The 26,169-nt window shown below is 47.4% G+C and overlaps 1 protein-coding gene across 4 annotated transcripts in view; it reads left to right on the forward strand.

The window, feature by feature from the left end:
- MYO5B (myosin VB) overlaps positions 1–26,169 on the forward strand; it is a 272,753-nt gene that overhangs the window by 102,070 nt on the left and 144,514 nt on the right. For all 4 annotated transcript variants that reach the window (XM_054694054.1, XM_054694051.1, XM_054694053.1 and 1 more), the window contains exons 2-3: positions 16,683–16,793; positions 25,565–25,736. In XM_054694054.1, coding sequence (XP_054550029.1) covers positions 16,683–16,793; positions 25,565–25,736 — 283 coding nt within the window. The remainder of the gene's footprint in view (positions 1–16,682; positions 16,794–25,564; positions 25,737–26,169) is intronic.

Below are 26,169 nucleotides of genomic sequence, written 5' to 3' on the forward strand. Positions count from 1 at the left end.
CAGAGAACAGCAGCGATGCCAGTTTACAGTCATCACACCTGAATAGCTGGAGGCTGGCTTCCCCTGATACTTGCCACTGAACTACTCAGGAGCTCTCTCCTTCTTCTGGGAAAAGGATTGGCTGGGAGTTAAGTCCTCTGCAAGGGCTTGGCTCCAGCCTGCCTTCTGTACTCCCCTTCCACTACACTCCCTAAGGGTCCCCTGCTTCAACCCCGCCGATAGCCTTTCCTGCTCCAAGTATCATCCCCTGCCCCACACCTGCTCCGGTCAGGTAGGCCCAGTTCTCTTCTGGAACTCCTCCAGGACTCGAGTCAGAGCTAACTCCCACTCTCCCACTGGCTTTAATCCTGGCTGCTTCCCCCAACAAGACCCCTGTCCTGCTACCTACCTTTAATGGATGATAAATATTTCCTTTTTCAATGCTTTATCTACTCAAGATGGTGTTAACTCCCCAAAGGAGAAGCTTCCTTCCCACCCCAGTGCCACCTGAGGGTTTAATTCCTGATGGAATTCTTCTCCTTTGAGCCTCTGTGAGGTAAGACATGTAGTCAGCCCTACACCCGAGGACGCCGAGTGAGGATGTGCGTCAGTCAGGACAGAGTTTGTCCCAGCTCTGGTGGCATCAGCTACAGGGCTCGAGTTACCCACTTCCATTTCCAGCCTTTCCTCAGGCCACATGCCCTTAGCGCAAACCTTCACTGTGGCATGTCTGCTGAGCCTACAGAGAGAAGTGTGGTGTCACCAGACCCCCAGCCAGGGTGCGAGGGCCAAGCTGCTGCTCCTTGTGCCCTCCTTCTCCGGCAGGTGCCAGCCCTGTGCCGCTGCCTCATTTAGATCACTCTGTTTAGCGTTTGTGGTAGGAGAGACGCAGTGGTTTCTTGCTGTGAGAAGCAGGATTCTACAGTGCCCGGACGGGCCATGTGCTTTGTCCACTCACCAGCACTGACCGGGATACTGTCCAGGCCTTGTCTTACAGGCTGAGGACAGGGAGAAGTGACATTTTACTCGTGTCATTGAGGGAGGGGAAGCATCTGTACAATGAATGAAGAACAATCAAAGGCTGTTATATTGGCACTGCAGGAGGGACCCCTGGGGCCAGCAGGAGCAAAATGGCCCAACAAAGGAAGGATTAATTCACCTGGACTATAAGGTGAAGAGCAATGAGGCGGTGGAAGAAGGTAAGACCATGCAGGCAGAGGGAAAAGCGTGAGCAGAGGCATGCAGACAGGATAGCTGCTGAGGTAGTCAGAAATGTAGGGTTCATGTGGCTGGAGTCCAGGGTGGGGTCACTGGGTCCAGGGTGTGAAGAGTCTCCTGTGAATTTTATCCTGAGAATAACAGGGGCCTTTTAAAGCAGAGAAATGACTTTGTGAGGAGTGAGCATTTTTTTTTTTTAAATAACTTTCTTAACCCTGGCAATATTGATAGGACTGAGTAATTTTTTTATTGTGGGTATTGTCTTATGTATAGTAGAAAGTTAGCAGCATCTCTAGCCTCTTCTAGATGCAAGTAGCACTCCTGCCTGCCCCAGTTATGACAACCTAAAGTGTCTTGAGACATTGCCAGATGTCCCTTGGGGACAATTTTGCCCCCCTCTCCCCACCTCCAGTTGAGAACCTCTGTTCTGGAAGCAAGCAGTCCAGAAAGGCAGTTGAAGTAAGGAGAGATTGGAGGCAGGAAGACCAATTTAAGAATAGATGGTGATATTTTAGGTCCTGAACTGAATTTCACATACTGGCTGGGTAGGGCTTGGAGAATAGAAAGGCGCTGTGGCTGGGAGTGAGCTGTTTGGATCTATTCTTTTGTAGTATCTGCCTTGGCTAAGACCCCTCACTTGCCTGCGTCTCCATGTCCATCTGCAAAGTGTGCAAGGACACCTCGAATCCTGAGATTTAGTGTCTGTGACAGCCCCTTGAGAGTTGCAATTGTTTCTAAATGAACAGTCCTTTACTAGCTGTGTTGTGCCGAGGCGTGTGGGCCAGGGGTGGGGTGGGGGCGGGTGGCCTCAGTGGACTCACAGACAACCAGGCTGAACAGCACATGACGCCCCTGAATAGCGGGGCATGGAATATTGGGACTTGGCAGGGAGAAGTTTGCGGCTGTTTTGGTGATGAACCTCTCAGCGGTGAGCAGTGGAACTCTGCACAACATGACGCTATTTCTCTTCCTTCTGTCAGCAGTAAAAACAGCCTCTGGAGCAAAGCGTTAACTAAAACATGAAGGTGCTGTGTTAAACACAAGCAGATGGCGGGTACAGCAGGCCATTTTAAATGAGTATGTTTACAGGGAACATTTTCTGTCCCCCCAGTTCCTGCTGGTTCTCGGGACATTTTTTAAATTGTTTTTAATTGCCGCAACATTGGTTTACAACACTGTGTATGATTTAGGGGTATAGGCTCACACCTCGTCAACTGTGGGTCATCACACCATCCTGCTACCAAGCACCCCTGGTCCTCCTCCATTGGCCAGTGGGCCTTCACCATCCTTTCCCTCCTGCTCTACCCTCCCGTCTGGTGGCCTCAGTTCTGCAGTCAGATTCGAAGGTTTTGGTTTGGTTCAGTTTTGTCTGTTCCTTTGTTGTGTTCCCTTACATTCTGCACATGAGTGAAACCATCCTGTGTGTGTCTTTCTCCTTCTGGCTGGCTTCTCTTAGCATAAACGCCTCCAGTTTCAACCACGTTTTTTCAAAAATAGCTGAGTAATCTTCCACTACATAGTATTCCACGTCTTTTTCCATTCATCTGTTGTTGGGGTTGTTTCCATAACTTGGTTATTTTGTAATTTGTGGCTGCAACAGGAGGGCATGGATCTCTTCAAATTAGTGTTTTTGCATCTTCAGGTAGGTCCTTGGGAGTGGAATTGCTGGATCATATGGTAGATCTGTTTTTAATGTTTGTTTTTTTTTTTTAAGTTTATCATTTAATTTCTTTATTGCCAAGTAATAAATCTTTCACAATCTTCAACCAGACTGTTTTTAATGTTTTCAGAAACTTGTATACTGTTTTCTATAGGGGGCTGGCCCAGCCTGCATTCCCACCATCTGCTGTCTGTGGTCTTTTTTGATGTGGGCCCCACTCACCGGTGTGAAGTGCTATCTCATTGTGGTTTTGATTTGTATTTCCCTGGAGATAAGTGATGATGAGTATTTTTTCATGTGCCTCGTGGACATCTGTATGTTCAAGAGTTGTTTTTTTTTTTTTACTCTAGAGCACAGCATGTTCTTGGACCAGAGTCTGATTTTTCAAGGACCTTGTTTCTCATACCTGCTGAATAAGGAAAGACCCTTATTCACCTAACACAAAGCACGAGCTGGTTGTGGGCTCTGTGATCTGAGACCTTTCTGTTGAGCCACAAACCATGACCTTTCCATGGATTGGAGGTTGACTTTCACAGATTTTTGCTATAGGCAGCCCTCTTGCTGAGAAACAGGGAGGTGGTGGGACGATAAAGGCAGCTGGCGTGTTCAGAGCCTTTTTGTTTCAACTTACTCATTGGGAAAACCAAGGCCCAAAGACTGGCATGGTGTCCAAGCAGTTCTACTGTTGGGATGCCCAGGGAATTGCCTGTGGCAACCTGCCCACCAGGCCAACACACCTGCCCTTGGTAACCTGCCCCCCAGACCTGTCCAGAATCAGGGGGTAGGGTGCTTTGTTTTCCTTTTCTTTCCTTTTGTCTCCTCATATAGTTTTTCAATTTGTTTGACCTCTTGTTATTGAAGCTGGAGGTGTGGTCACTTCTTTGTGGTGGTTCCCTGGTTCTCACCTCTGCTATGCAGGGTGGAAATGTGGATGTGGTAATGGCCAGTTGGGAAGAGCTGTGGACCTGGGTGCCTTCCTATTTTAACATCTGAGTGACACTAGAAAGAATACAGCCCCAGCCTGGACGATTGACTCCCTTGCATGTGTACCTGGGATATGCTCCTGTGAAAACAGGATACTTACTATTTCAGCACCTACCATTAAACCACTAATGCTATTGCCAGAAGCTGTTGGCTGTCTGTTATGTGAGGCATCTGTGTGAAAGTGAGAATATTGTTGGGGAATAGGATTAACTCACATTGTTCCAGAGTTACTGAGCTTTGCTGGATTTAAGACGTTTCTAATTTAAAAGTGTTGTGTACAAAATTTTCCAGAACGTGGTAGGGGTTTACTTGGTAAGGAAAAGAGCACGGTCAGGACTGGAGTGTTCCTTTGCCACCACCCCCCGGTTAATGTGTTACTAATAGCAGCAGCACTAAGTCAGGTCCCGGAGCAGTAGCCTTTCTGCTCAGCATGCTTGCCCGATGGCATGTTAATGCTGCTCCAGTGAGTTGTGGAGGCAGAAGTAGAAAGCAAAAGCTTCTACTTCTCTATCCAAAATTAGGCCCAGCAAGAGATTATCCATGCACCAATTCAACAGGAATGACTGTTGATGTCCTCACCTCATTTCATGCCTCCCCAAATCATTTTCATGGTACCTATGGGGGGCAGGTCCAGATTGAGAAGATGAACCCACGTTCTCTTATTTTAACTCTTCTCATTGAAATGAATCTCCCTCCGCATCCCCCCTCCAGAAGCCTTCAGGGCAGAGTGTATAAAGGATGCATTTCACACCAACCTCATCTTCCTTTACTCTCTTTCTAAAACTCTGTCTTTTCTGGTTAGTAACAGAGAGGGTCAGGTCAACAATTTTTCCAAGCTGCAGACCCATTTTTCAACTGGATCCAGGTGACATTTCAGTATAAAATGATACCTACATTGATCTCTAAAACGCAATCATTTGGCACAGAGGAGATGAGTTAGCCATGATCATCCTAGACAATCTGTGGTTATCTGACAGCAAATTTGCTTGATATTAACACTGGCTAGACCTCTTCAAAGAATGATTTCATTCCAAATAGGCAGGATGCATTATTGATAATATCTGCTCAGTAATTCCTCTCAGCACAGGGATGGAAATCAGTGGCATCATTTTAAAGTCTTTGGTTAATGGCGATTTAAGCATCAGACACCCATTAAACTCCCTGGCTCTAAAGTCACAATCAGTTTCACGGCTGCTATTCGGTGAATGTGTATATTGGTTCTGGAACATTTTTTCCCTTTTCCTCAGGGCCCCAGAATTTCAGATGTTATTACTGTGCCTGTTTGCTGATGAACCCAGATTGAGCATTCCCTCCTCGTTCCTAGCCTTAACCCTTTCTTCTCAACTCTCTAAAACTCTACATAAGCCCTGCATTACAAAACCCACTGGGAAAAAATTTTGGGAAACCTGGTTAAGGATAACATAAAATATGTGAATAAAGAGGATTTAAAAGCTATTAAGTGTCTCACCAAAGTCCAGTGGTGGAGATGGTAGGTCAACAGTCTAGAATGATAAAGTGCCCGTAAATGAAGCAAGTAGAATATTCAAAGGTAGAATTTCAAAGCCCATTTATTTAGGGGCAGGAGCAGAGTGAACAATGGCCTTGGTTTCGTCTGTGCTGTGAGTGTTCCTGTGAGGACCCAGGTCAAGGACTGGAGCAGGCATGTCGGAAGATTTAACTGCACTCTCCCATTGAGGATTCTTTTCCCATATACTTCAATCTGTAAATACTGATCTAGTCATTATGTAGTTTTGACTAGGTCCCTCTTCATGTTTAAAACCCAAGCAAGGTTTCCTATTGGCTATGGAATAACATAATCACGCCTGTGCCATGGGCTCCTGAGAGCTTCCTGCATCTCCCACCAGTGTCACTGTGAACCTTGCTCCCCTGTGCTGTGTCCCTCCCAGACTGGGGGGTTTGCAGTTTTTGGTGGCACTCCTTTTGCCTGCTCCAGGTTGTCTCACAGCCTAGAACACTCCTCCCTGCCCATGCCAGTCTTTGTCCATCTAAGATTCAGCTTGATCTAACTTTTAAGGTAAAACCTTTCCTGATGATCCTGCCTGGGTTAGGTCTCCTATTAGAGGCCGAGAAAGCCTGTGCTGTCAAAGTCCTGTGTGATTGTTGCTGTGGGTGAATTGCACATATGCCCTGACATCCTTTTTAACTCTGTTCCAGCACCTTGCATACTGCTTGTCACATGGTAGGTGTTCGGTAAATTACAGAGCAATGAATGTGTGTTCCTGTCGCTTATGGGACATGCAACAGTCAAACAGTGTTTGTTGAGTCTCAAAGATGATGAGCTTGAATACTGGGGGTGTGAAGGCTGGTGTGCTTTATATGTGAAAGAGCTGGCTTGTGTTTCAAATGCAAGTGTTTAAGATGATGCTCTCTTAAAGTTACCAAGCAGAAGCAAAGTAACATACATAGGTATTCAGATGCAAGGAGCAGCTTCCCCAATTTTTTCCTTGTAAAGAGTAGTGTCCTCTCAATGACTTCATTTTGATCAGTCAAGGATTATCTGTAGAACATAGCTTAGCAGAAAATGACATCCCTCAGTGCTATCTTTGGTTGTTGTTTAAAGAGACCAAAGCATGCAACAGGTTTTACATTTAAGAAGTGGAAAGAAGCAAATTTAACTTTGACTTGGTGTCTGTTTCTAGAGTTGTGATTTTCTACTAGGTGTTACGGTGATTGTAAATTGTTCTGACTGTACTTTGGGGGAGGCGATATACTAGTCCCGAGTGGTCAAATTCAGAAGCACATACCTACAAACAAGAGGAGAACAACATAGATGGTATCATCGATGGCTTGTACACGTTTCAAAGAGCTTCGGTAGAAATGAAGATGGTGTGCTCTGGAAAAAGGCTTTAAAGGGCTTACAGATTTGTAATATGACTGTAGATTGCTTGATTCACCTGCTGAAGTGCTCTGGCCAGGGAGAGGCCACAGCCCAAGCACTGAAGCCACGCTGCTAGAAGCTTTAGCCTCTGGATGGGATCCACATGTTTTTAGCTGCATGAAATGTAGCTTGAAGTAGGTATTCTTTTGTAGCTTCTTTGGCAAGCAGGTTAAATGGCCTAAACTTTGCAATTTTACACAACCTACTTGCCAATCATGTACCCCCTTTAATGGGTGAAATGGCAGTGATTTCTCGAAAACGTGACCATCAACGTGGCTTCATAGGTATTCTAAGTTGGTATTGCTGCAATTCCCATCAATCAGTACAGCAGGTCCTCGCATAAAGTTCTCAATGGATTCTTGGAAACCATGAATTTATGTAAAAGACATATAACAAAACCAGTTTCACCAGAGGCTAACTGAAATAAACAAACTTAAGTTCCTACAGCAGATTTCTCATCACAGAAACATTACCAGATTCAAAATGTAGACCCAAAACACTTCACCTGTTAAACAATAATTTGATACACTTGTTCATTTTCTAACTCACTTTGCAGTTCAGGGCCCTGGGCAGCTAGTGGGTGCAAGGTGGAAGCCACCCTGGACAGGACACACTCCCCCACACTCCTTCTGAGGGGACAATGAGACACGACACCAGCCTCACGTGCACAGCTTTGGGCTGTAGGAGGAACCTGGAGTCTCTGGGGAAAACCCAGACATGGGGGAATGGCCAGCTCCACACAGACAGACAGTGACCCTGGCCGGGAATCAGTTTCTTTTTCTCTTACATGTTAAAATAGTTCCGTTGGAGGACATGCTGTATAAACTGACTCGAGAAAATAAACGCTCCCCGCACACACAGCACTCCCGACTTGCCTACTTGTTAGTTGAGCACCTAGTGCTTCCTGCAACCAGCACCTGCAGGGTAAGGAGTAGGTAAATTTCGCCTTCAACAGCCACATGGAGACTTGTTTTTTATAAGCTTCAAAAGCAGACATAGAATATGGATTAAGACACAATTGTGACTGACGTAATCAGATACCAGAAAGCCGGGTTCAGGTGACGTAGTGCTGTAAGCATGAAAGGTGACAAATAACAAAAGCCTGACTGAGACAGGCAGCGTCAGCAATGTGTGGATGGTCCTGCCCACCGGTGCATTTGACTTCTGTTTAAATGATAGGAAGTGTTGAGTTCTACTATAATTTAGCTATTCAACTGTGCATTTAATGCATTACAGGATGAGGCTGGCTTCTTCGCTTTATTCTATCATTTACCCCAAGGATGCTGAGTAGCTTTTTGCTCTCCTGATCTGTATGCATCAGATTATCTTTCTTCTTCTGGGCATTCTGCTGAATTCAGTTCTCATTTAAAAGATCAAAGAGGGGCCTCCCCAGTGGTGCAGCAGTTGAGCGCTGGGCTGCGAAGCTGCTGCAGTGCCGGTTCGATCCCCGGCCACCAGCGAGGGTCCCACATGGCGCGCAGACCTCTCCTGCCGCCTGCTGCTCCCCTCAGCAGTGTACTTCGGTCCTTCTGCCTGCTCTGTTCCCCACTCTGGCTCTGGTGAATTCTCGCACCCTCCCGTGCTTCTGACTGTACCCAGTGCTTGTATAAATAAATAAATAAATATTAAAAAAAAAAAGTATAAAATTTTTTTTAAAAGATCAAAGAGCAAGTTTGGGTTGGGCCTCAGGAACCTACTTGGTTGACCTACAAACTCTAGGTGTGTTTTCATTTACTTGCCAGACTCAGTACAAACAGAATGTTTAAGTCTAGTTTCCCCTGGCCCTAAGGCACAAAGAGCTTCCCATTGAAGAGCACTTGGGGGGAAAGGGATGGTTATTACTGGTCCAGAGAGTCATTCATGGGATCAGTAAACAGGGGAGCCAGGAAGCTTGACCTGCCGCTGGGGGAGGAGGGAGCGTCTGTGTCTCCATGACACTGTACAGAGTTCTGGGATTATTTGGTTTTGTCTGTGAACCCAGAGGGAGTTTCACTCCCAGAACCTGAGTTGCAGCCATGGTAATAACTACTGAGTACTTATTACTTGCTAGAAGTTGTGTTAATGTTTTATTTGTTTATTTATTTTAAAGATTTATTTATGCATACAAGAGCTGGGGTACAGGCCAGAGGTGTGGGGGTGAGAGGACTCACCAGAGACAGAGTGGGGAACAGCACAGGCAGACTGACTGAAATACACTACTGAGGGGAGCAGCGGGTGAGACAGGAGAGGTCTGCTGCACCATGTGAGTTGCTCCCTGGTCAGCTGGGGATCGAACTCATGCTGCAGAGGCTGCAGATAGCTTCATAGGTTGCGTCTTAACCCCTTGCGCCATCAGGGAGGCCCGGTGTTAATGTTTTATATAAATATTTCACTTAATCCTAACAGCAACCCTAAGTATGGAAAGTATTTTCCCACTTTACAGATGAGGACACTGAGGTTGTAATGGGAGTTGGGGCAAAGATGCACATTCCTAGATCTTCACCTTCTTGCTCTCCTGTCTCCCAAAGCGGGAGACTAATGCACGGGGATCTGTCCTGGTGGGGAAGCCTCTTGACTTGGCTCCCAAAATTTGAGGGGCTAACCATGACTGCTGGGTTCAGTTGTCATCTGGGCCCATGAACCTGATTTTCAGACATAAAATGTGCAGATGATTGTGGGAGTTTCTGGGGGGAAAAGCCAAATCTTTGTCCTCCAGATTCTTTGTAATAAGACCCACTCTCTACTGTCAGGATGGCTATGGGAGGGAAGTTTCTAGTTCCTACAACATGGTAGAATGCTGCCAGGTCTCCTGGGGACCTTCTTTTGTGGCCAGTGTTAGTCAAACTTCCCTGGCTCAGTGTGGAAGTATTTTTCTTTTCTTGCCCCTCCATAAACTGTTGCTTTAATTGAAACTTCAAAATGGACACATTTTGAAGCATAGGATACATTTTAGGACACATTACCCCAAGCATAGGATATCATTTTATGACATTTTTTGAGAAGTGTTTTGGTCAAGTGTTTCTTGACCTAACAAAAGAACTGAAATGTCTCCATATTTTTCTAAGGAGCACTGTGTTCTGACCTGGGGGGAGATCTAGTCTCCTACACCATGGTTCTCCACTTACCCGTCTGTCTCTTTGTACCTGCACCTGGGGCTGCAGCAGGTTGGGAAGCAGCTTACTGTTGGTTTGCAGGCTGTGACCCTTGCTGCCAGGGCTGCATCTGAGTTCCTATCTTAGCTCCCTGCTGTTCAACAATTCTGTTCTCTCTTAAAACCCACAGCCTGCCCACTATTCACTTCTGCGCTGGTGACACTGTTGGTGATGCTGCTCTGTGCGGATCCCAGATGGGTCGCGTGTGGAGAGATTTGGCAGCCTCTGTGTTCCGTGAGAGATGCAAGTTGATCACCTTGATCTTGCATCTTCCCAGTGAGTTTTAGAGCAGAATTCATGTCCAGAGAAAATTCTGTTGACCACTTTCTCTGTGGTATAATAAGGACTCTCCTCCTACCCATAACCAGAGCCTTGATTGCAATTACGGAGGAGAGATTTGTGCACCCGGGGTACAGCCCTGAACGAGGCAGTGTTCCTGCTCTTTGTCCCCTAAACACAGGTGGGAATGCTCAGATATTTCTCTTTAGTGACAAGGTTAGGCTTTGTCCATTCCCTGGGGACTGAATCCAGACTGCCTTGCCTTGGGTCAAAGCTACATTGCAACTGGAACTTTACTCTGATCAATCCTACACTCTGAAAGTTCTTGGGGACTCCAACATGGTACAGTGTCATTGTAAATGAGTGTTTGTACTCTTTGGTGTATAAAATTGCAAGACCCATTGCCTGCATTTAAAATGTATACTCGTGGGCCTCCCTTGGTGGCACAGGCGGTTGAGTGCTGCACTGTGAAGCTGTCCGCAGCCTCTGCAGTGCCGGTTTGATACCAACTGGCCGGCGAGCATCCCACATGGTGCAACAGACCTTTTCTGTCATGCCCGCTGTTCCCCTCAGCAGTGTATTTCATCAGTCTGCCTGTTCTGTTCCCCGCTCTGTCAGGTGAATCCTCTCACCCTCCTGTGCATCTGGCCTGTACCCCGGTTCTTGTATAAATAAATAAATAAATATTAAAAAAATAAAATGTATACTCGCTGGGACCTGAGCTGCTGCAAGAAAGTCAGTGTTTCTCCATTGGGGAAGCAGCAAGAGGACTTGGAGTCGGGGTCTGAGATCTTCTCTCTAATTCTGCCCCAAACTCAGCTTCACGGTGATTTTGGGCAAAGTGTTCAGTGCTGTTTTACCCTTGTTTCTCCTCTATGAAATAGCAGTGAAAATCCTGCTTGTCTAACCTCAGTTATAAAACCAAGTTGAAATGATTAATGTACTTAAAATGACTTGTTAGTGGTTATGGAGGCAGCGTATTAACAGTTGCCGGGAACAAATGTTTCCGTTGTCCTTATTCTCTTCTTAGTCGGGTTCACTTTGGTCCTGAGCCTTGCTTTGAAACAGTGGCTTAACTTTGATAGCACGTTCAGCACATGGGAAGAGTGTGTGTGTGTGTGTGTGTGTGTGTGTGTGTGTGTGTGGCTTGAACTCCTAAATATTTCATTTTAACTATTCAAGTGTGGGGCATGGGATTGGTGTCTCTTCTCTCTTTCCCCTGCCCAGCCCCACCTAAGTGATTCTGGCATGCCAGCCAGCACTGACAAGCACGTCCTCAGGGCTTTGGAGTTGAAGCAGGCTACATCTAAGTTGACTTTAAGGCATGTCATGGCTACTATGTACTGAGACTTGTGGGCATCCAGGGGGATCTCACTTTAGTCTTGCTGTTCTCCCATCTCCCTTCCCTAACCCCATGCTTGCTCACATCAGGATCCTGCCTTCAAGACTGAACAGTGTATGGTATCATCTCTATTGCCGAAATGCTTACAGTGCTCTGGTGTTGTGGAATCTCATTTAATTCTTGGAGCACTTCGTAAGGGAGATCTCATTTTTCACCCCCATTGTATACATGAGGGAGCTGAGGTGCAGACCCATGCGTCAGCTTAGCTGCACTAGTAGGCAGTGGTTGGTGCCCCCCATATCAGTTACTCAGGCCTCCTGGCTCTCAAGTCCACACCCTTCAGCACAGTACTGTACTGCACGGTAGCATAAATGCTGTTCTTGTCTGGACAGTACCCTTTTTAACAGGGGTTTTCTGGAGACAGTGCTTTAGCTCAGGGGGAGGAATCTACAGGCTGGAATTTCATCTCGACCCATAGGCTGGTGGGGAGAGGCTTCTGGACACATAAGGGCCTGTGGTGTCCCACAAATCAGTTCCAATGAAACCACAGACTGCTGGCTCTCAACTTGCCTGTACACTGGATGCATCTGGGGAGCTTTAGAAAATGCTGCCTGGTTCCCAGCCCCCAGAGAGCAACATAATATGTCCGGGGGTTCCTTGGCCTGGGAAGCTTTCAGGGCTGCCCTGGTGATTCTGTTTTGCAGGTGGGTTGAGCACCATTACCCTGGGCAGCCACTTCCTCCAGCCCTGCCTCTGCCCTGGAGATGGAAGTGAAGAAGGGCTCTCGGTGCTAGTGCTTTTCATTTCACAGAGATACCTGCCTCCCCTGGTTAACATCCAGGGCTCCTTCCAAAAGCAAACTCACAAGCTTTTCTTTGACAGTTTGGTCAGGCTTGTTGTTGTCCTTCTTTGGCCATGATGGCATTAAGCATGGTTCATGCAGGGTGGTGATGCATGGGGCAGCACTACCATCATGTTACAGGAGTGAGCCTGTCTCGCCTCGTCTGCTGCCTGCAGGAAAGCTGGTAGAGGTCAGATTATTTGAGGGACTTCCTTGAAGGTGAGAAAATTAAGAGGCAGCATGGAACCTTGCTTCCAGAGTTTGTCTGTTTAGATAGATAAGATCTGTCTAGCCACCATAGATAAGATGACTTTCTGTTACCAGGATGTGTTTTATCTTACTGCTTTCCCAGGCAGGAGCAGTGGGAACCTATGGCAGGGAGAGCGTACAGGGTGCCGTTGCATCATCTGCAGCCGAAACTGTTTTTGTTTATAATGGAGGTGAAAGTCACGTAACATAAGATTAACTATAGTGAACAGTTCAGTGGCATCGAGTACAGTGACAGGTGGTACAACCACTGCCTCGATCCTGTTACAGCACATTTTTAGCCCAAAGGAAACCCTCCTCCTCCAAATCCTTCCTGTCTCTCTAGCTCAGAGAATGTCTTCCTCGCACATGTCTTTGCTGGTGACTGGGGTGTCCATCTTTCCTTTCTGAGTTTTTGCTTCTCTTCTTTTTGCTGTTTGCCCTGTGCTGATTGCGTCCTCCTTGCCCTGGGTCACAGGGGCATGCATCTTTCTCAGGTGGGGAGGGCAAGGAGAGGAGGGGGTTGTTTGCTAAGTCAGCATGTAGAACAAAATTTGATTATGGTTAAAATCGCCGTTGGGCGTCCTGTAAATTGCTCCTTCAGTGTGGCGTGCGTGACATCAGGTAAACTGCTTTGCTCGGTAGTCGCAGGCTCTCCAAGCTGAGCGTCCAGGGAGGCAGGACAAGGTGGGGCCTGCATGCTGAAGTCACCACCCCACACCATCGCAGTGCCGGGTCTGCCTCGCTCCAGTGTCACAGTGAGTGGTCTCGACGCATGGTGACAAATGTCTTGATAGTGGAGATGGAAGAAACGCGTGTCGGCATCCGGCACAGCGGGCACGTGCTGCTGCTCACGCATGTGCTGGATTGGAGTCTCCCTCGATGACGTGCCTAACACACAGGCTATCCTTGAAAAAGTTACAGGAGAATTTGGCCACCTCCTTCCTCCATGTGGACATTCCCTGTGGCCCCCCTCTCTTACCTGGCCTGCTCTGCCCCCTACTCTCCTAGGAAATGGTCACACCATCCCCCAGAGTATATTTTTACATGAATGATCTACCCAACAAGCTGTGCTCCTGAAGGTCAGGGGTCGGCTTCATGCTTGTACGTGATTCCTTGGGGCTTCTCACCATGCCTCTCAGGTGCCTCTCCCCTGCACCTTTCTGTGGGTTTGTGCCCTGCAAGCATTTACTGAGCCAGGGCACAGAGATGCCGAGTATGTCGGGAAGATCTTGAAATAGTGAGATGGAACTGACTTGCAAGAAGTGACAACAAAACCATAAAGAAAGTTGATCATAGAAGAATTTGTTGCGGCACCTTGGAGTTGTACAGGGCTACGTCTGTAGGGAAGGTCGCGGTGTGTGAAGAGGCAGTGTTGGGAGGTGGACCAGCCCCCCAGGCAAGTGAGGACGGGGCGGGTACAAATGGATGGGGCAGCCTCTCCTGTGAGGGCCAGGGGGAGGTGGTGGAGGCTTTCCAGCTGAGGTGCTCCATCACAGTGTACAGCTGTCGCTGAATTTTGGAAGCAGCACAGGCAATCAGTAAAGAGAATGAACGTGGCTTTGTTTCAGTAAAGCTTTATGGACACTAACATTTGATTTTCATAAGTTAGCATCTGAGTATCATTCTTTTGAGGTCTCGGTCATTAAAAAAATTAAAGAACATTCTTAACTCATAGGCTGTACAAAAACAAGGGGCACACCATGTGGCCCTCGCTGTGGTGTGCAGACCTGTGGCCACAGCGGGGAGAGGAGCACAGCCCTGAGCGCTCAGCAGCAGACCCCACTCTGTGTTTCTGGGTGGAGGCGGAGAACCTGCATTTCTAAGAAGTTCCTGGGTAATGGTGAGGCTGGACTCACTCAGACTAGCAAAGAGTCAAAGCATCCTTAGGGTTCCCCTTTTGGAAAATATAGAAGTCCGTTTTCTGCCTGCCAGAGACTTGCAGTGTATTCAGCAGGAAGAGACTAACATAAGTAGAAACTTCAGTTGACCCTGCCAGAGTAAAAATTAAACACAGGTAGTGCAAAGCGGTGAGATTCCCCAGAATCAAGTGCTGTTAACTATGTATGCAGTGGGGGACACATGGCTGGCGGGGGTGAGGGCGGAGGCATCGCTGGGCGAGCCGGGATGGGGATCCTGGGCTTCCAGTGCATCAGACATCATCACCTCCACTCAGTTCTTTTGGGATTTTCCCAACCTTCTCAGTCATATGCATTGAACCAAGCAGTTCTGACCTTGAACCAAACGGTTCTGACCTTGAACTGTTCCTGACAGGGTACACACTGCCAAGAGACTTGGTTTTGAGCAGGATGGCTGGGGTGTGCTGTCCTCCCTCTAACTGGAGGGAAAGTCCCCGGAGAGGAACTCAGAATAGAGAAGGATGGGGGTGTCGGGAGGCCAAGGACAGGTTTGGTCATTGAGGCTGGGTGGACAGTAGCGAAATAATAGTGGAGAAGGGGAGTTAGAGCACCTGAAGAGAGACGAAATGTTGACAGGTTGGCAAACACTCAGAAAGTTTGCTTTGCAAAGTCCTCAGAGCATCTTAATGTATTACTCTGAAGCTTGCAGAGACCATGAGGCTCTGTAACCTCTCCCTGTAAAGCTGCAGCAATATCTTGCTGTCAGGCAGGCTCAGAAGCAGAGGAAATATTCTGTGAACTTGATTATTTATCATGCCAAAAACAAAGGACTTTGGCTTTGCATCCTGAACTGGGGTGTCAGGGTTGCAAATTGGTGGTGATTTGTTTTCCCATCGATTAGTGTCCTGAGTTTATTGCCTCCTGACTTTCACTGCTCAATATGGAATTGGAGACAAGTGTAACAGGGGCCAGGGTCTTGCTTTGAAGAGAAGCCAGTGACCACCTGGAGGAAAACATTAAAAAGAAAATGAACAAAACTGAAATAAAGCCAGCTGGCTGTTTGTGTCCAGACCCCTGGTGGGCTGGCGGCAGGTGATGTGGCTGGCACCTGAGCTTGCAAGGGGTATGGGTCATGCAGCGTAGTGCACATTCCCTGGCCTTCTGGTCATAAGAGCTGTTAATTTCAGGTTTTCTAAGAACATTCTGCAGCCATGAAGCTGTGTGTGTATGTATGTATGTACATGCATGTGTGTACACACACACAAGTGGTTTCTAAAGCAGGATATATGTGGGCATCAAACACCTGTGACAGGAAGATGCACAAATGTGTGTGACAGATGTAAGGTGTGTGATGCCAGCACAGACAGCCTCTCAGTCCTGATGCTGCTGTCAGTGCATCAGACCTGGGGTTCTCCCAGGCTGTACATGACATTCCTTTCCAGAGCAGTCTGTCACCTCCTATTCTGACTGAGATGATCCGAGGCAGACTTGCTGTGGTCCAAGCTCCCAGGGGATGCTTTTGGAGGTGCTGTCAGGGCTGAGGAAACCCGCTCCTGCTGCAGGTGCATCTCCACTTATCAAGGGCTGCTTCTCCCCCACAGGATTTGGACTGAGCTTAGTGACCTTGCAAATCAGGACAGCTGCTGATGAAGGCAGAGTGAGGCTTCTGGGTATCTTTGTGGCTTAAAGGAATGCTCAAATAAATGGCGGCTGCAGACAACTCAGGGAGACATAAATACAATTTCAGTTTGCCAACCACTTTCTTTGACTTCTATAGGAAAATCACTTTGTCCCCAAATACAGAATATCATACCAGAGATTGCCAAGCTTTGAGGATTTGCCCAACTCTCTGGTTGGCTCTTGCAGGTGGTGTGTCATTGTGTTTGTAGCTCCTAGACCATCTCCCTGACATCCCTGTCTTGTACCACCTTTGGAGGTCATGGTGCCGACATGGTCAGGGGCGAGAACCAAATGCCACCTCAGCGGTCTTGCAGGTGGAATGCCAATGTTATTGATTTGCTGTATTCTCATAAGACCTAGACAGTTTGCTCTGTTATCAATCTTATGAAAATGATTTATCTGTGATCTTGGTGTTCAAGCACCTTATATCTCGAAATGAGAAGGGAGAACACTGTATCCCAGTGGCCTTAGAAGTCCTTCTCATGGACCCCTGTAGATAGTGACACAGAATTAAAATCTGGAAGCTTCATTTGTATCTAAGTTTGCGCTATTTTCATCTTTCAGTACACAAGGGTCTGGATCCCTGACCCTGATGAAGTATGGGTCTCGGCTGAGTTAACCAAGGACTACAAGGAGGGGGAGAAGAGCCTCCAGCTCCGACTGGAAGATGGGACGGTAAGTGCGGGTCATGGAGATGGTGGTGCGGGGTCAGCTAGATGCCACCGGGAAGGCTGCCTCTGGGCTGGAGTATGTCCTGCAGGACGGAGCTTCTGAGTCTCTGGCATCTTTTGTTGCGTTGGTGATAATGCCTCTAAAGTGCTGAACTAAGAAGCCTGCTGTGGATGTCACATAACAAAAAAAGCCCCTTTTGGTGTTAGCTGCTGCGAGGTCATCAGAGGGGAGGCAGGAATCTTCTCCGGGGAGTTGAGGGACTGGGAAGGTTCCTCGGTGGGGCCGAGCCATTTGTGGGAGGTGAGGGAGAGAGAGCCGCTGCAGAGGTCAGTGTGCAGGCCGTGGCTCGGGGCCAGCCTGCCTGGGTTGGCTCTTGGCTCAGCCCTGGCCAGTTTTGTGCCCTTGGGCAGGTCAGCAACCCTCCTGTGCCTGTGACTTCATCGTGATGAGGATGACAGTCTGTCTAGGGTGCTTTGAGAATAAAATGAGTTACTGTGTGATCTAGAGTTAGAGTAGCTCCTGGGACACGAGCACTCGGTATGTGCGAGCTGCTGTTTTATTTTACTCTGTTTTATGAGTTGACTTTCAGGTGGCCTTACTTGAAAGGAAGGCAGAGTGGTAAAGCTCTGGCATTGTATTTCTTCTAAGATGGTCTGATTCAGTTCCCCTTTTCATGAGCCTTTTATGACCAGCCCTCTCTGTGATTTGTGCATTTTTAAAAAAGATTTATTCATTTATGCACATAAGAGCTGGGGTACAGGCCAGAGATGCGGGGGTAAGAGGATTCACCAGAGACAGAGTGGGGAACAGAACAGGCAGATTACACTGTACCGAAGTACACTGCTGAGGGGAGCAGCAGGCTAATCAGGAGAGGTCTGCTGCGCCATGTGGGTTGCTCCCTGGCCAGCCAGGGATCTAACTCATGCTGCAGAGGCTGTGGATTGCTTCATAGTACAGTGCTTAACCCCTTGCGCCACCAGGGAGGCCCCCAATTTGTGCGTTTTGCAAATACTTGAATGTACTCTGTGCTGGGTCAGGGTGTATGGGGGATCTGATTGGGGGATCTGGGTGCTGGGGGGAGTTGTGAACTTGAGCACACCAGAGGGGCATTTGTTACGAGGAATTGCAGCACACGTCGAAGCCAGCGGAGGGTGCTAGTGAGTGAACTACAGGAGGGAGAAAAGAGGTAACCTGCTGAGCTACGGGCATCAGGTGGAAAGGGGCCTGGGAAGGCGCCAGGGAGCAGTGGGCAGAGCTGGGGGCATCAGAGGCAGCCCCCTTTGGGTGTGTTCAGGGAAGGAACGGAGGCCGGTGTAGGGGGCCACCAGAGAAGGGGACAGACGGGTGACCTGCTGATGGAGGTCATGCGTGCAGGGTTGCTGTGAGCGAGAGCAGGAAAGGAGGTCTTGGATGGTGGGCCCAGGAGAAAGGAAGAGTGGCTTTGGGTGGCTTTGGGTGGATTGAGCGGGAGGGTGGCCTTGCGGGAGGCTGGACTGCGCATCTTCCCTCTGAACTGCGCTGGCACCGTGAGCCAGCCCCGTGCCACCACACCTTTGGTCTCTCGCCGTCTTACAGGGTTGTCTTCTTTCAAGCATCTGGGTCTTGTCTTTCTAGATCACAACCTGCTTGAGAAAAGAGCCTGGTCTTATGCTTTGCTCACATGGCTGGTGATTAACTGATTGATTAGTAGGAAGATGGAACACACACCCACCGCCTTTACTAATTCTGCTCTGTATCCACTCAAGCATATCACTTGGTAAAACTGGGACAAGAGTTTGTCAGAAGATGTTTACACCAAGGTGCGTGCCCCTCTGGTGTCAGGCAGATTTTGCCAGCCTCTTGACTCTGAAGTGAGAAACAAAATTCCCAACAGATGGATTCACATTTACCATGTCAGATAACTTCCCGCCCATGCCACGAACAAAACCAGATGAGCCCCTTCGACGGGACATCTTCTGTTCTGACAGATTTCTTTTCAGTTGCTCTTTTAACTGGGTGGATGTTGTCGAACAGGCGTACACACAGGGGTGGTGAGGTGTGACCTGCCGTGTTGCTGAAACAGAGCAGGTGCTTGGCTCCCCAGTGGAGAAGGAATCCTGCCCAGCGTGACTAATCCTGGTGCTGCCAGGGCCATGCTCCTCTCAGCTGCCCAGGTGGCCAGCATGTCATCCATCGGAGCCACGCCCGGGGCTTCGGATTACCGGCTCTCGAGAAGCAAAGGCTCTGAATGTCTGAGCCTGTCCAGGTGGCTCAGGGGCTGTGGTCTGTCCACTGCTGGCTCTGACCTGTTCTCAGCTGGGGGTGCAGGCGCGTAGACATCAGACGGTTGGACTCTGAGGGCTTGAAGAGTCTCCTCTGAAGCAGAAACCACCCAGAATCTACCAGGTCAGCCAGGAAGTCCATCCCTGCAGCCTCTCCCCTCCTATCTGTTCCTACCCCTGAAGCCCAGGAGCGTCGCTTTAGCTGTGATGGGAGAGGCGAAAATCAATGAGGATCTCTCCTAGAACAGCAGTGATGTTCTCAGCTCCTGACTGGGGCCGGACCTTGTCCCTCACTGCTGACCTGCCCCCCACCCCCCGCTCCCGGTGCAGGTGGTCAGACTTCTCAGTGTTGCCCTTGTGTTTCCTTTTCCCTGCTTATTGTTTTTTGTTTTTTTTTTTAAATTGTGGTCAATAGACATAGCCTAACATTGACTGTGTGAGCAGGTTTTACGCATACGGTGCAGGAGCACTAAGTGCTCGCACACCACTGTGTGGTCATCGCCACCGCCCACCTCCAGAGCTCTTTCCCTCTTGCACAACTGAAACTCAGTGCCCACTGGACTGTGACTCCCATCCCCGCCCTTCAGGCCCCGGTGGCCTCTGTTCTACTTCCTGTCTGAGAGTCCATGCCTCTAGGCGGCTACAGCAGCGGAATCACGCCGAGACCGTCCTTTTGTGTCTGGCCTGTCACTCGGCCCACTGGAGGATGTTTGACACTGAAGCCAGTGAGCAGGGCCGAAAGAAGGGTGCCTTTTCTTCTCCCCGTAGCTGTGATGACTGCAAGGTACCAGAGGTGCCAGCCCTTAGCCCGGCTCTGGCTTTACCCTGAATGCAGCATTTCCTTGTCTGCTCACCTTGGTGATGAGTGTGGCTTCCTCATTCCTTGCCTGGAAGGAACCCTGCCTGGCCAGCCTCCTCCCGCCTGCCCCAGCTCCCTTATAAACCACTCCACTCCCGCCCCCTAGTGGCAGGGAGAACGCGTCCTGTTTCCGGGGTTTTGCTATTAAATTGCTTGGCCACCTGAGCTTGTCTGCTGTCCAGCAGCCTCCTGTGGCGAGTCCTCTTGTGCGCATAGCTGTGACCTTGTGCTCGTGCATGAGGGGATGGGGGGTACATGCTCTCCGCCTCTCACAGACCCAAGCCTGCGCTGACATTTATGGGGCCAGGCCAAGAGTACATGTGGAAGTCTGCATCTGTTTAAACATTAGAAGTATATTTTACCCAAATTATTTAAGCAAGTCTGACATTTCTAATATTTGAAAATTAAAATACTGAATATTTTAAAACGACAGATTTTTCAGTGCTACTACTGAGTCTCCACCTAGTTGCCAAGGTAAAGAACAGCTGTCCTGCCTTAGGCATATTGTGCCTATACCTGCATATAAACAATGTCCGGAGTGGTGAGAATTGTCGGCCTCGCCAGGTGTCTGTCATATGTCCTACCGCAGGGTTGCAAAGATTGCACTAATGGAGGCAGCTCTTCTGAAAGCACATGGGAGGATTTGAACATTGGCCCAACTGGGACACATTTCTTTATGTAAGAAGGTTTTTACTTTTGTGCTGTCTGCTAGGAAGGATTGGCATGCTCGTTTGACTTACATCTAAGAATCTTGGCGTCCAGCTCCTCCCCACATTTGAGAGCAGTGTCTGTCTCTGTTTTACAGCCTGTGGACTCTAAGGCACTGGGACACGATGGCTTATTTCTGGGACACAGTGCTGAGGTGTGTCCTGGGCCTGGAGGCACTGGCACTGGGCATGAGATGTGTGCTGAGGGGTGGATCTCACCATCAGCACTAACTTCGAGTCACAACTGATGGGCACCATGCTCTTTAATAAGCTATACTTTGTGTCTGTGACGTTGGGAGCCACTGAGGTGCAGGGCCCCTTGTGTTCTGGTCCAAAGATGGTACCAAGCATACCAAGATGTGGTAGCAAGGAGATCGCAGACATGGTTCTTAGTGTCAAGAAGCCAGTTCTCATGGACCTGTTGTGCCCACTAGTACATGCAGCTCAGTACACCTACAGAGCTCTTGTATACCCAACAGATAAAGTGCCAGAGAGCTGGAGTATCTGATAAGGATCTTCTGGTTTTGGTACATCATCTTAGTGCTGGATAGTTTAATTACTTCTTTCTGTTTTGCTTAATTGATTTATGGGTCATCTAATAATTTTTCTTATTTTGGTCTCAGTTGCTCAATAATACATGATTGAGACAGTATATACATTGTTGATCAGTTAGCATGAATAATATGAAAAAGATAATAGGTATATTTAGATTATACATATGTAAAATGTTTCTTGAAGTTAGGAAATGGGATGTCTGTAAGTATCCATTGGTAGTATGGTTACCAATTCAATTAGTTACTATGTCAAAGTCAGTGTCCCCTGTGTATGCATGGGCTTTTCTATCACTTACATTTTTTGCCTGACTGATTCTGCTTAGAGATGAGTATGAGGCAGTGATTTTGCCCCCACCCAAGGACATCTGGTGATGTCTGGAGTCACTTTGGGTTGTCACAATTGGGGAAGGAGGTTTGCTTCTGGCCTCTAATGGGTGGAGGGCATAGGGCCCTGGAAAGATCTAGTTCAAAGTGTTATTAGCGCCAAGGTTGAAAAACCCCTGGTTTAAAGCTACAAAGGGAATGTTCTGAACTGGTCACTGCTGAAAGACACCATTAGAAGCTAAACTAGGACCCCATGATTCGAATAGAATATGTAAGCTGCATTCCTTGCAATAAATTAAAATGAAATTCTGTTTTTATGCTGCTATAATTTTGCTCACAATTCCAACTTGTACATTGTATGTTGATTAGTCAGTTCATCGGTGACTTTCCACTTATGGTCATTTTCTTTTAGCTACTTGCATCATTCATTCATTACAAAAATTATTGAGCAATTACTACATGCCAGGGTGTAGACAGCAGTGAAAAGGCACATTCATGTCTTTGTGGAGCTTTTCAGTCGGACCTGAAATGAATGTAATCCATCTACAAATAAGGGCTTAAAATATGAAAAGGTCAGCATGAAGAGACTCTAGAAGTCTGCTAGAACATGGCAGCCGTGGGCGAGACACCTGACACGACCCCACCATGTCCTCTCCCTACACCCCTCAACCCTGCACTCTTTTTGGAACCCCTGGGCAGCCACCTCTGAGATTCTTGCTGACTTCTTAAACACGTTCCAGAGCAAAGACCTCTCCATGCTCCCCCAGGGGTCTTGCCCTTGCAGATAAGTGGGACTCGGCAGGGCAGAAATGGACCAGCCCTCTACCTTATGCCTTGTTCTGTATCCTCAAGCCTTGTCCTGTAGGCTGGAGGTGGGGGGGACAAATTGGAGACCCCTATATATGTTGCTGGGGGAGGTGAGAGCCTGAGGACAACTCTGGGAGGGACTGAGTATTAATTTTGTGATGGATATCAACATTTAGCCTCCCCTTAATATCCAAAGGCCCAGTTATAATGCAGTGAAATCTTCTGTGCCAGAAAGTTCATGGTTTTCTGATCACATTATAAACATTTAGATTTCAAATAAAACCATGTTAGCTCTAAATGTTTGATACTAGCAGTAGTGTGAGAATCAAATTCCTGATAAAGGAAAGAAATCTGTTAAATTCTCACCCCTCCTTCCCGCTGGATGTATGTGTGCACATCAAGAAATCTAAAGCTTTGAATGCTGAGCTTGCAGTCTTACCCCTTTTCTGCTGCTCTGGCCGTTTTCACTCCTTATCAATTTACTGTAACCGATACCTCTAGCTTATTTGTGAACCCTGTTTTCATAAATTGCATATGAGAGGGGAGATTCATTTGAGATGAGATGAGATGGAATGCCAGCATTTCTGCTTGGGGTTTAAGGGACCCCACGTCAGGGTCCAGACTCCCTAATCTGAACAATGAGGTGCTGGGCTGTGCTGATCTAGAGTTGACTGTTCTCTGAGCTGCTCCCCAAGGTGGAGAGCCACAAGGGAAGAACAGAGGAGCCCTGCTTCTTGGGGTGTCTTCAGAAGGACAGGACAGGGAGGGCTCAGGGATGTGAAGGGAGACATCAGCTAGAATTTTATAAAGTAAAAATTAACTCTCAACACTCTCCATCCCCCACCCCCGTTTCCCATCTTTTGGGAATTTTTTTTTTGGCAACTTCTTGAGAGTTATTACTGGTCTCATGTATGGATTAAGTTTGATATCAGTAAGAATAGCTTTACATAGACAGAAGAGAACCAGGATTTAATACTAAAAAAAGAAAGTCATCTACAGGAACCAAAAAAATCGACTGCATGATAACTATTGATACTCTGGGGATGTCATTCCAGACAAACCTTAATAAGGGATTTATGTAAATGGGACCCTGTCGTACATTTCTTTCTGTCACCTGTCTCTTTAAAAATAGCAGAACGAGGTGCGGGGTTCCCTGGGCAGTGTGCACAGGTCCACGTCAGGTTTCAGTCTCCTTATGGCTTTAATGAGTCAATAACTTTGCTCACTTATAAGATTGTCTCCTGAGGCCAAGGAGGAAAAGCAGACTCATGAAAAATTCTGATGAAGTGTTGCCAGCTGCCCCCGAAAAAGGCTCAGTCCGCCTGACCCCAGGGACTGTGTCCTGTGCGCCCACAGCCGTCCCCGGGGGCCCGGCCCTCCCTGGGCCCCTGCCTGTCTGATGAGCACCCAGTGCTCATTGCCTTCTCATTGCACCCCTTTGATTCATGCTCAAGTTTAATGGTTTTTCCTATGTTGTCCTTTTGTACCTTTTATTTTGTGACTTGTATTCTGTGCCCAATTTTCTGTTTGGGGAGGGGGTGGTTTTCTTTTTGATCTCCTAAAACTCTTTGGAGAGTACAAGGATTGATTCTGTTATGTGATCGAACATCCAGCTCTCCCGCTTTACTCTGTGTGCAGTGTGGAGCGTGGTGGCTTTAAAGTCCCCTTCGAGCTTCACCTTCCCGCGCCCCAGGTGTGGTCACTGTAGCCTTCCCTCCACTCAGCACCCATGGTCCCGTGCCAGTCCACTGTGCTCTTTCCGCATCTCCCTGTTCTCAGCCTTCTCCCTCCCCTTTGAAAGCTGAAAGGGAGTGAGACTAGCGCACTGGCTTAATTTTCTCCTAACAGGAGGCGAGTTTACCTACCAATATTATTTGAAAATTCTCTTTAACTGTTACCTGCTATTTTAACTTTATCACAAACAAGTCTTCATATGTGCTGCTACTTGTTTCTGGATTTGCTGTTACTTCTTCCCCTCTCATTGCTGCACTGTTACCCTACTAGATGTCAGCTTTAGTCATGTATCTGAGATCAGGTAGTTCAAGTCCCTCTGAAAGGGGCACAGGAGAGGAATTTGTCCCTAGAAACTAACTGCTAACTCAGTAAACTGAGGCTGCATTGATAGAATTCTCAATAAGATTCGTATCATATAGTGATACGAATATACAATCATATACAATCTAGAGGCCACCTATGTCAGAACTAATTGGGGAGGTTTCTATCTTAAATTCAGATTCTTGGTCCCCACACAAGGGCTTCTGAAACATAGAAGCTGTGTTTGGAGAAACTGTTTTGTGAGCTCTCAGATGATTCTTAAGAAGATCATTAAAAAACCTAACACTCAGCTAAAACATGAGAAGTAGCCACCAAATTCCTCCTGTTTAAATGTTTAAAAAACACCATCTTTTTATAAATTACATACCCACATGTACATATATATGTGGCGTCAGAGTTATAAGTGTATCGTGCTGATAGATATTTTGAATCCTTGTGTAGTCTGCATGCTAAAAATATAAGGATGATAACTTTGCATTTGAAATTTGAAGTGTAGATGTGTGATCATACTCTGATCTCTCTTATGTGCATGCACGCCCCCCCCCCCAAGCTACTATTATACTTGAGGTCAAATTAAAATTATTGCCCTAGAGTGCCTTGCAGTTAGGTTATGGGAAAACATATAGATACATAGGTATATACCTAGCTAGATATATAGATATAGATATACACGCATATACATATGTAGTATATATACTATACTATACTCTATGTAGTATCTATATGCAATATCCATCTCTATCTTGAGGGTCCTTACATAGGATAGGTCACGGAAGTTTGCCATTATAATACAAATAAAAGGTGTGTTGATTGATGGGAAAGAACGAAGAACCACCAATATTAATTAGGCCAAACCAAAGAAAGACTCCTGGCTGGAAAGACAGCAGCACTAGCACTGCAACTAGAATGAGAGACTTTTTTGGTCCCCTCCCCGCCCCCACCGCCCATGGAGAAGCAATACACTTTTTAAAATCTAATTGTGCATCGTACATCCTCACGTCATTCACCTTTTCACTTTGATTCACTGTGCTTGTGCTATCAGCCAGTTTTCCTTTTGGGCTGCTCTCTTATGGCAACAGATTATTGTTAGGTTATTTTTATCACTTACAACCATGTTAGCACAGTGAGCCCAGCCATAGGACAGGATGTCGTAGGGGCTAAATGCTTCATAATTGCTTGATTGTGTCTGTTACTTACATCTTTTTAGATTCGGGAATACCCCATTGATGTCCAAAGCAGCCAGCTGCCCTTCTTACGGAATCCAGATATCTTGGTGGGAGAAAATGACCTCACTGCCCTAAGCTATCTGCATGAGCCTGCTGTTTTGCATAATTTAAAGGTCCGTTTCCTGGAGTCGAACCATATCTACACTTACTGTGGTAAGTGGGGGGCATGTTCTGGCTGCGCAGGTCTGAAAGTGCTTTCCGTCTTTAGACTTTATGGGTTAAAACTCCAATAGTTAAGGATCCTAATTTCACTCTCATTTATAAGTACCTCTCAGCGGAGATACTTGAAAGGTTTGCAATCAGTGAATGTGGTTTAATAAGGCTGCCCTACATCCCTCTGGGATGATTGTGTTAATCACAGCTCAACCAGGGAAAAGGTGGACCCCATCGGAGGCTCTACTGGCTTAGGCACAGTCCTGGAGTCTCAGGAGAGCAGGAAATACATCCTGGTGTCATAGCTCAGGCATCTGCTCACCCCACACCGCCCCTAAGAAAGGGCCATCTTGCCCCTCCCTGCCTCTCCCACTTGCCCATACACAAATATGGTGCTTGATGAATATTCATCAAATGCATGAGCAGGAGTCTT

The sequence above is a fragment of the Talpa occidentalis genome, unplaced genomic scaffold, assembly GCF_014898055.3.
Source record: "Talpa occidentalis isolate TD23 unplaced genomic scaffold, MPIMG_talOcc4v2.1 talOcc4.13, whole genome shotgun sequence".
NCBI classification, from domain to species: Eukaryota; Metazoa; Chordata; class Mammalia; order Eulipotyphla; family Talpidae; genus Talpa; species Talpa occidentalis.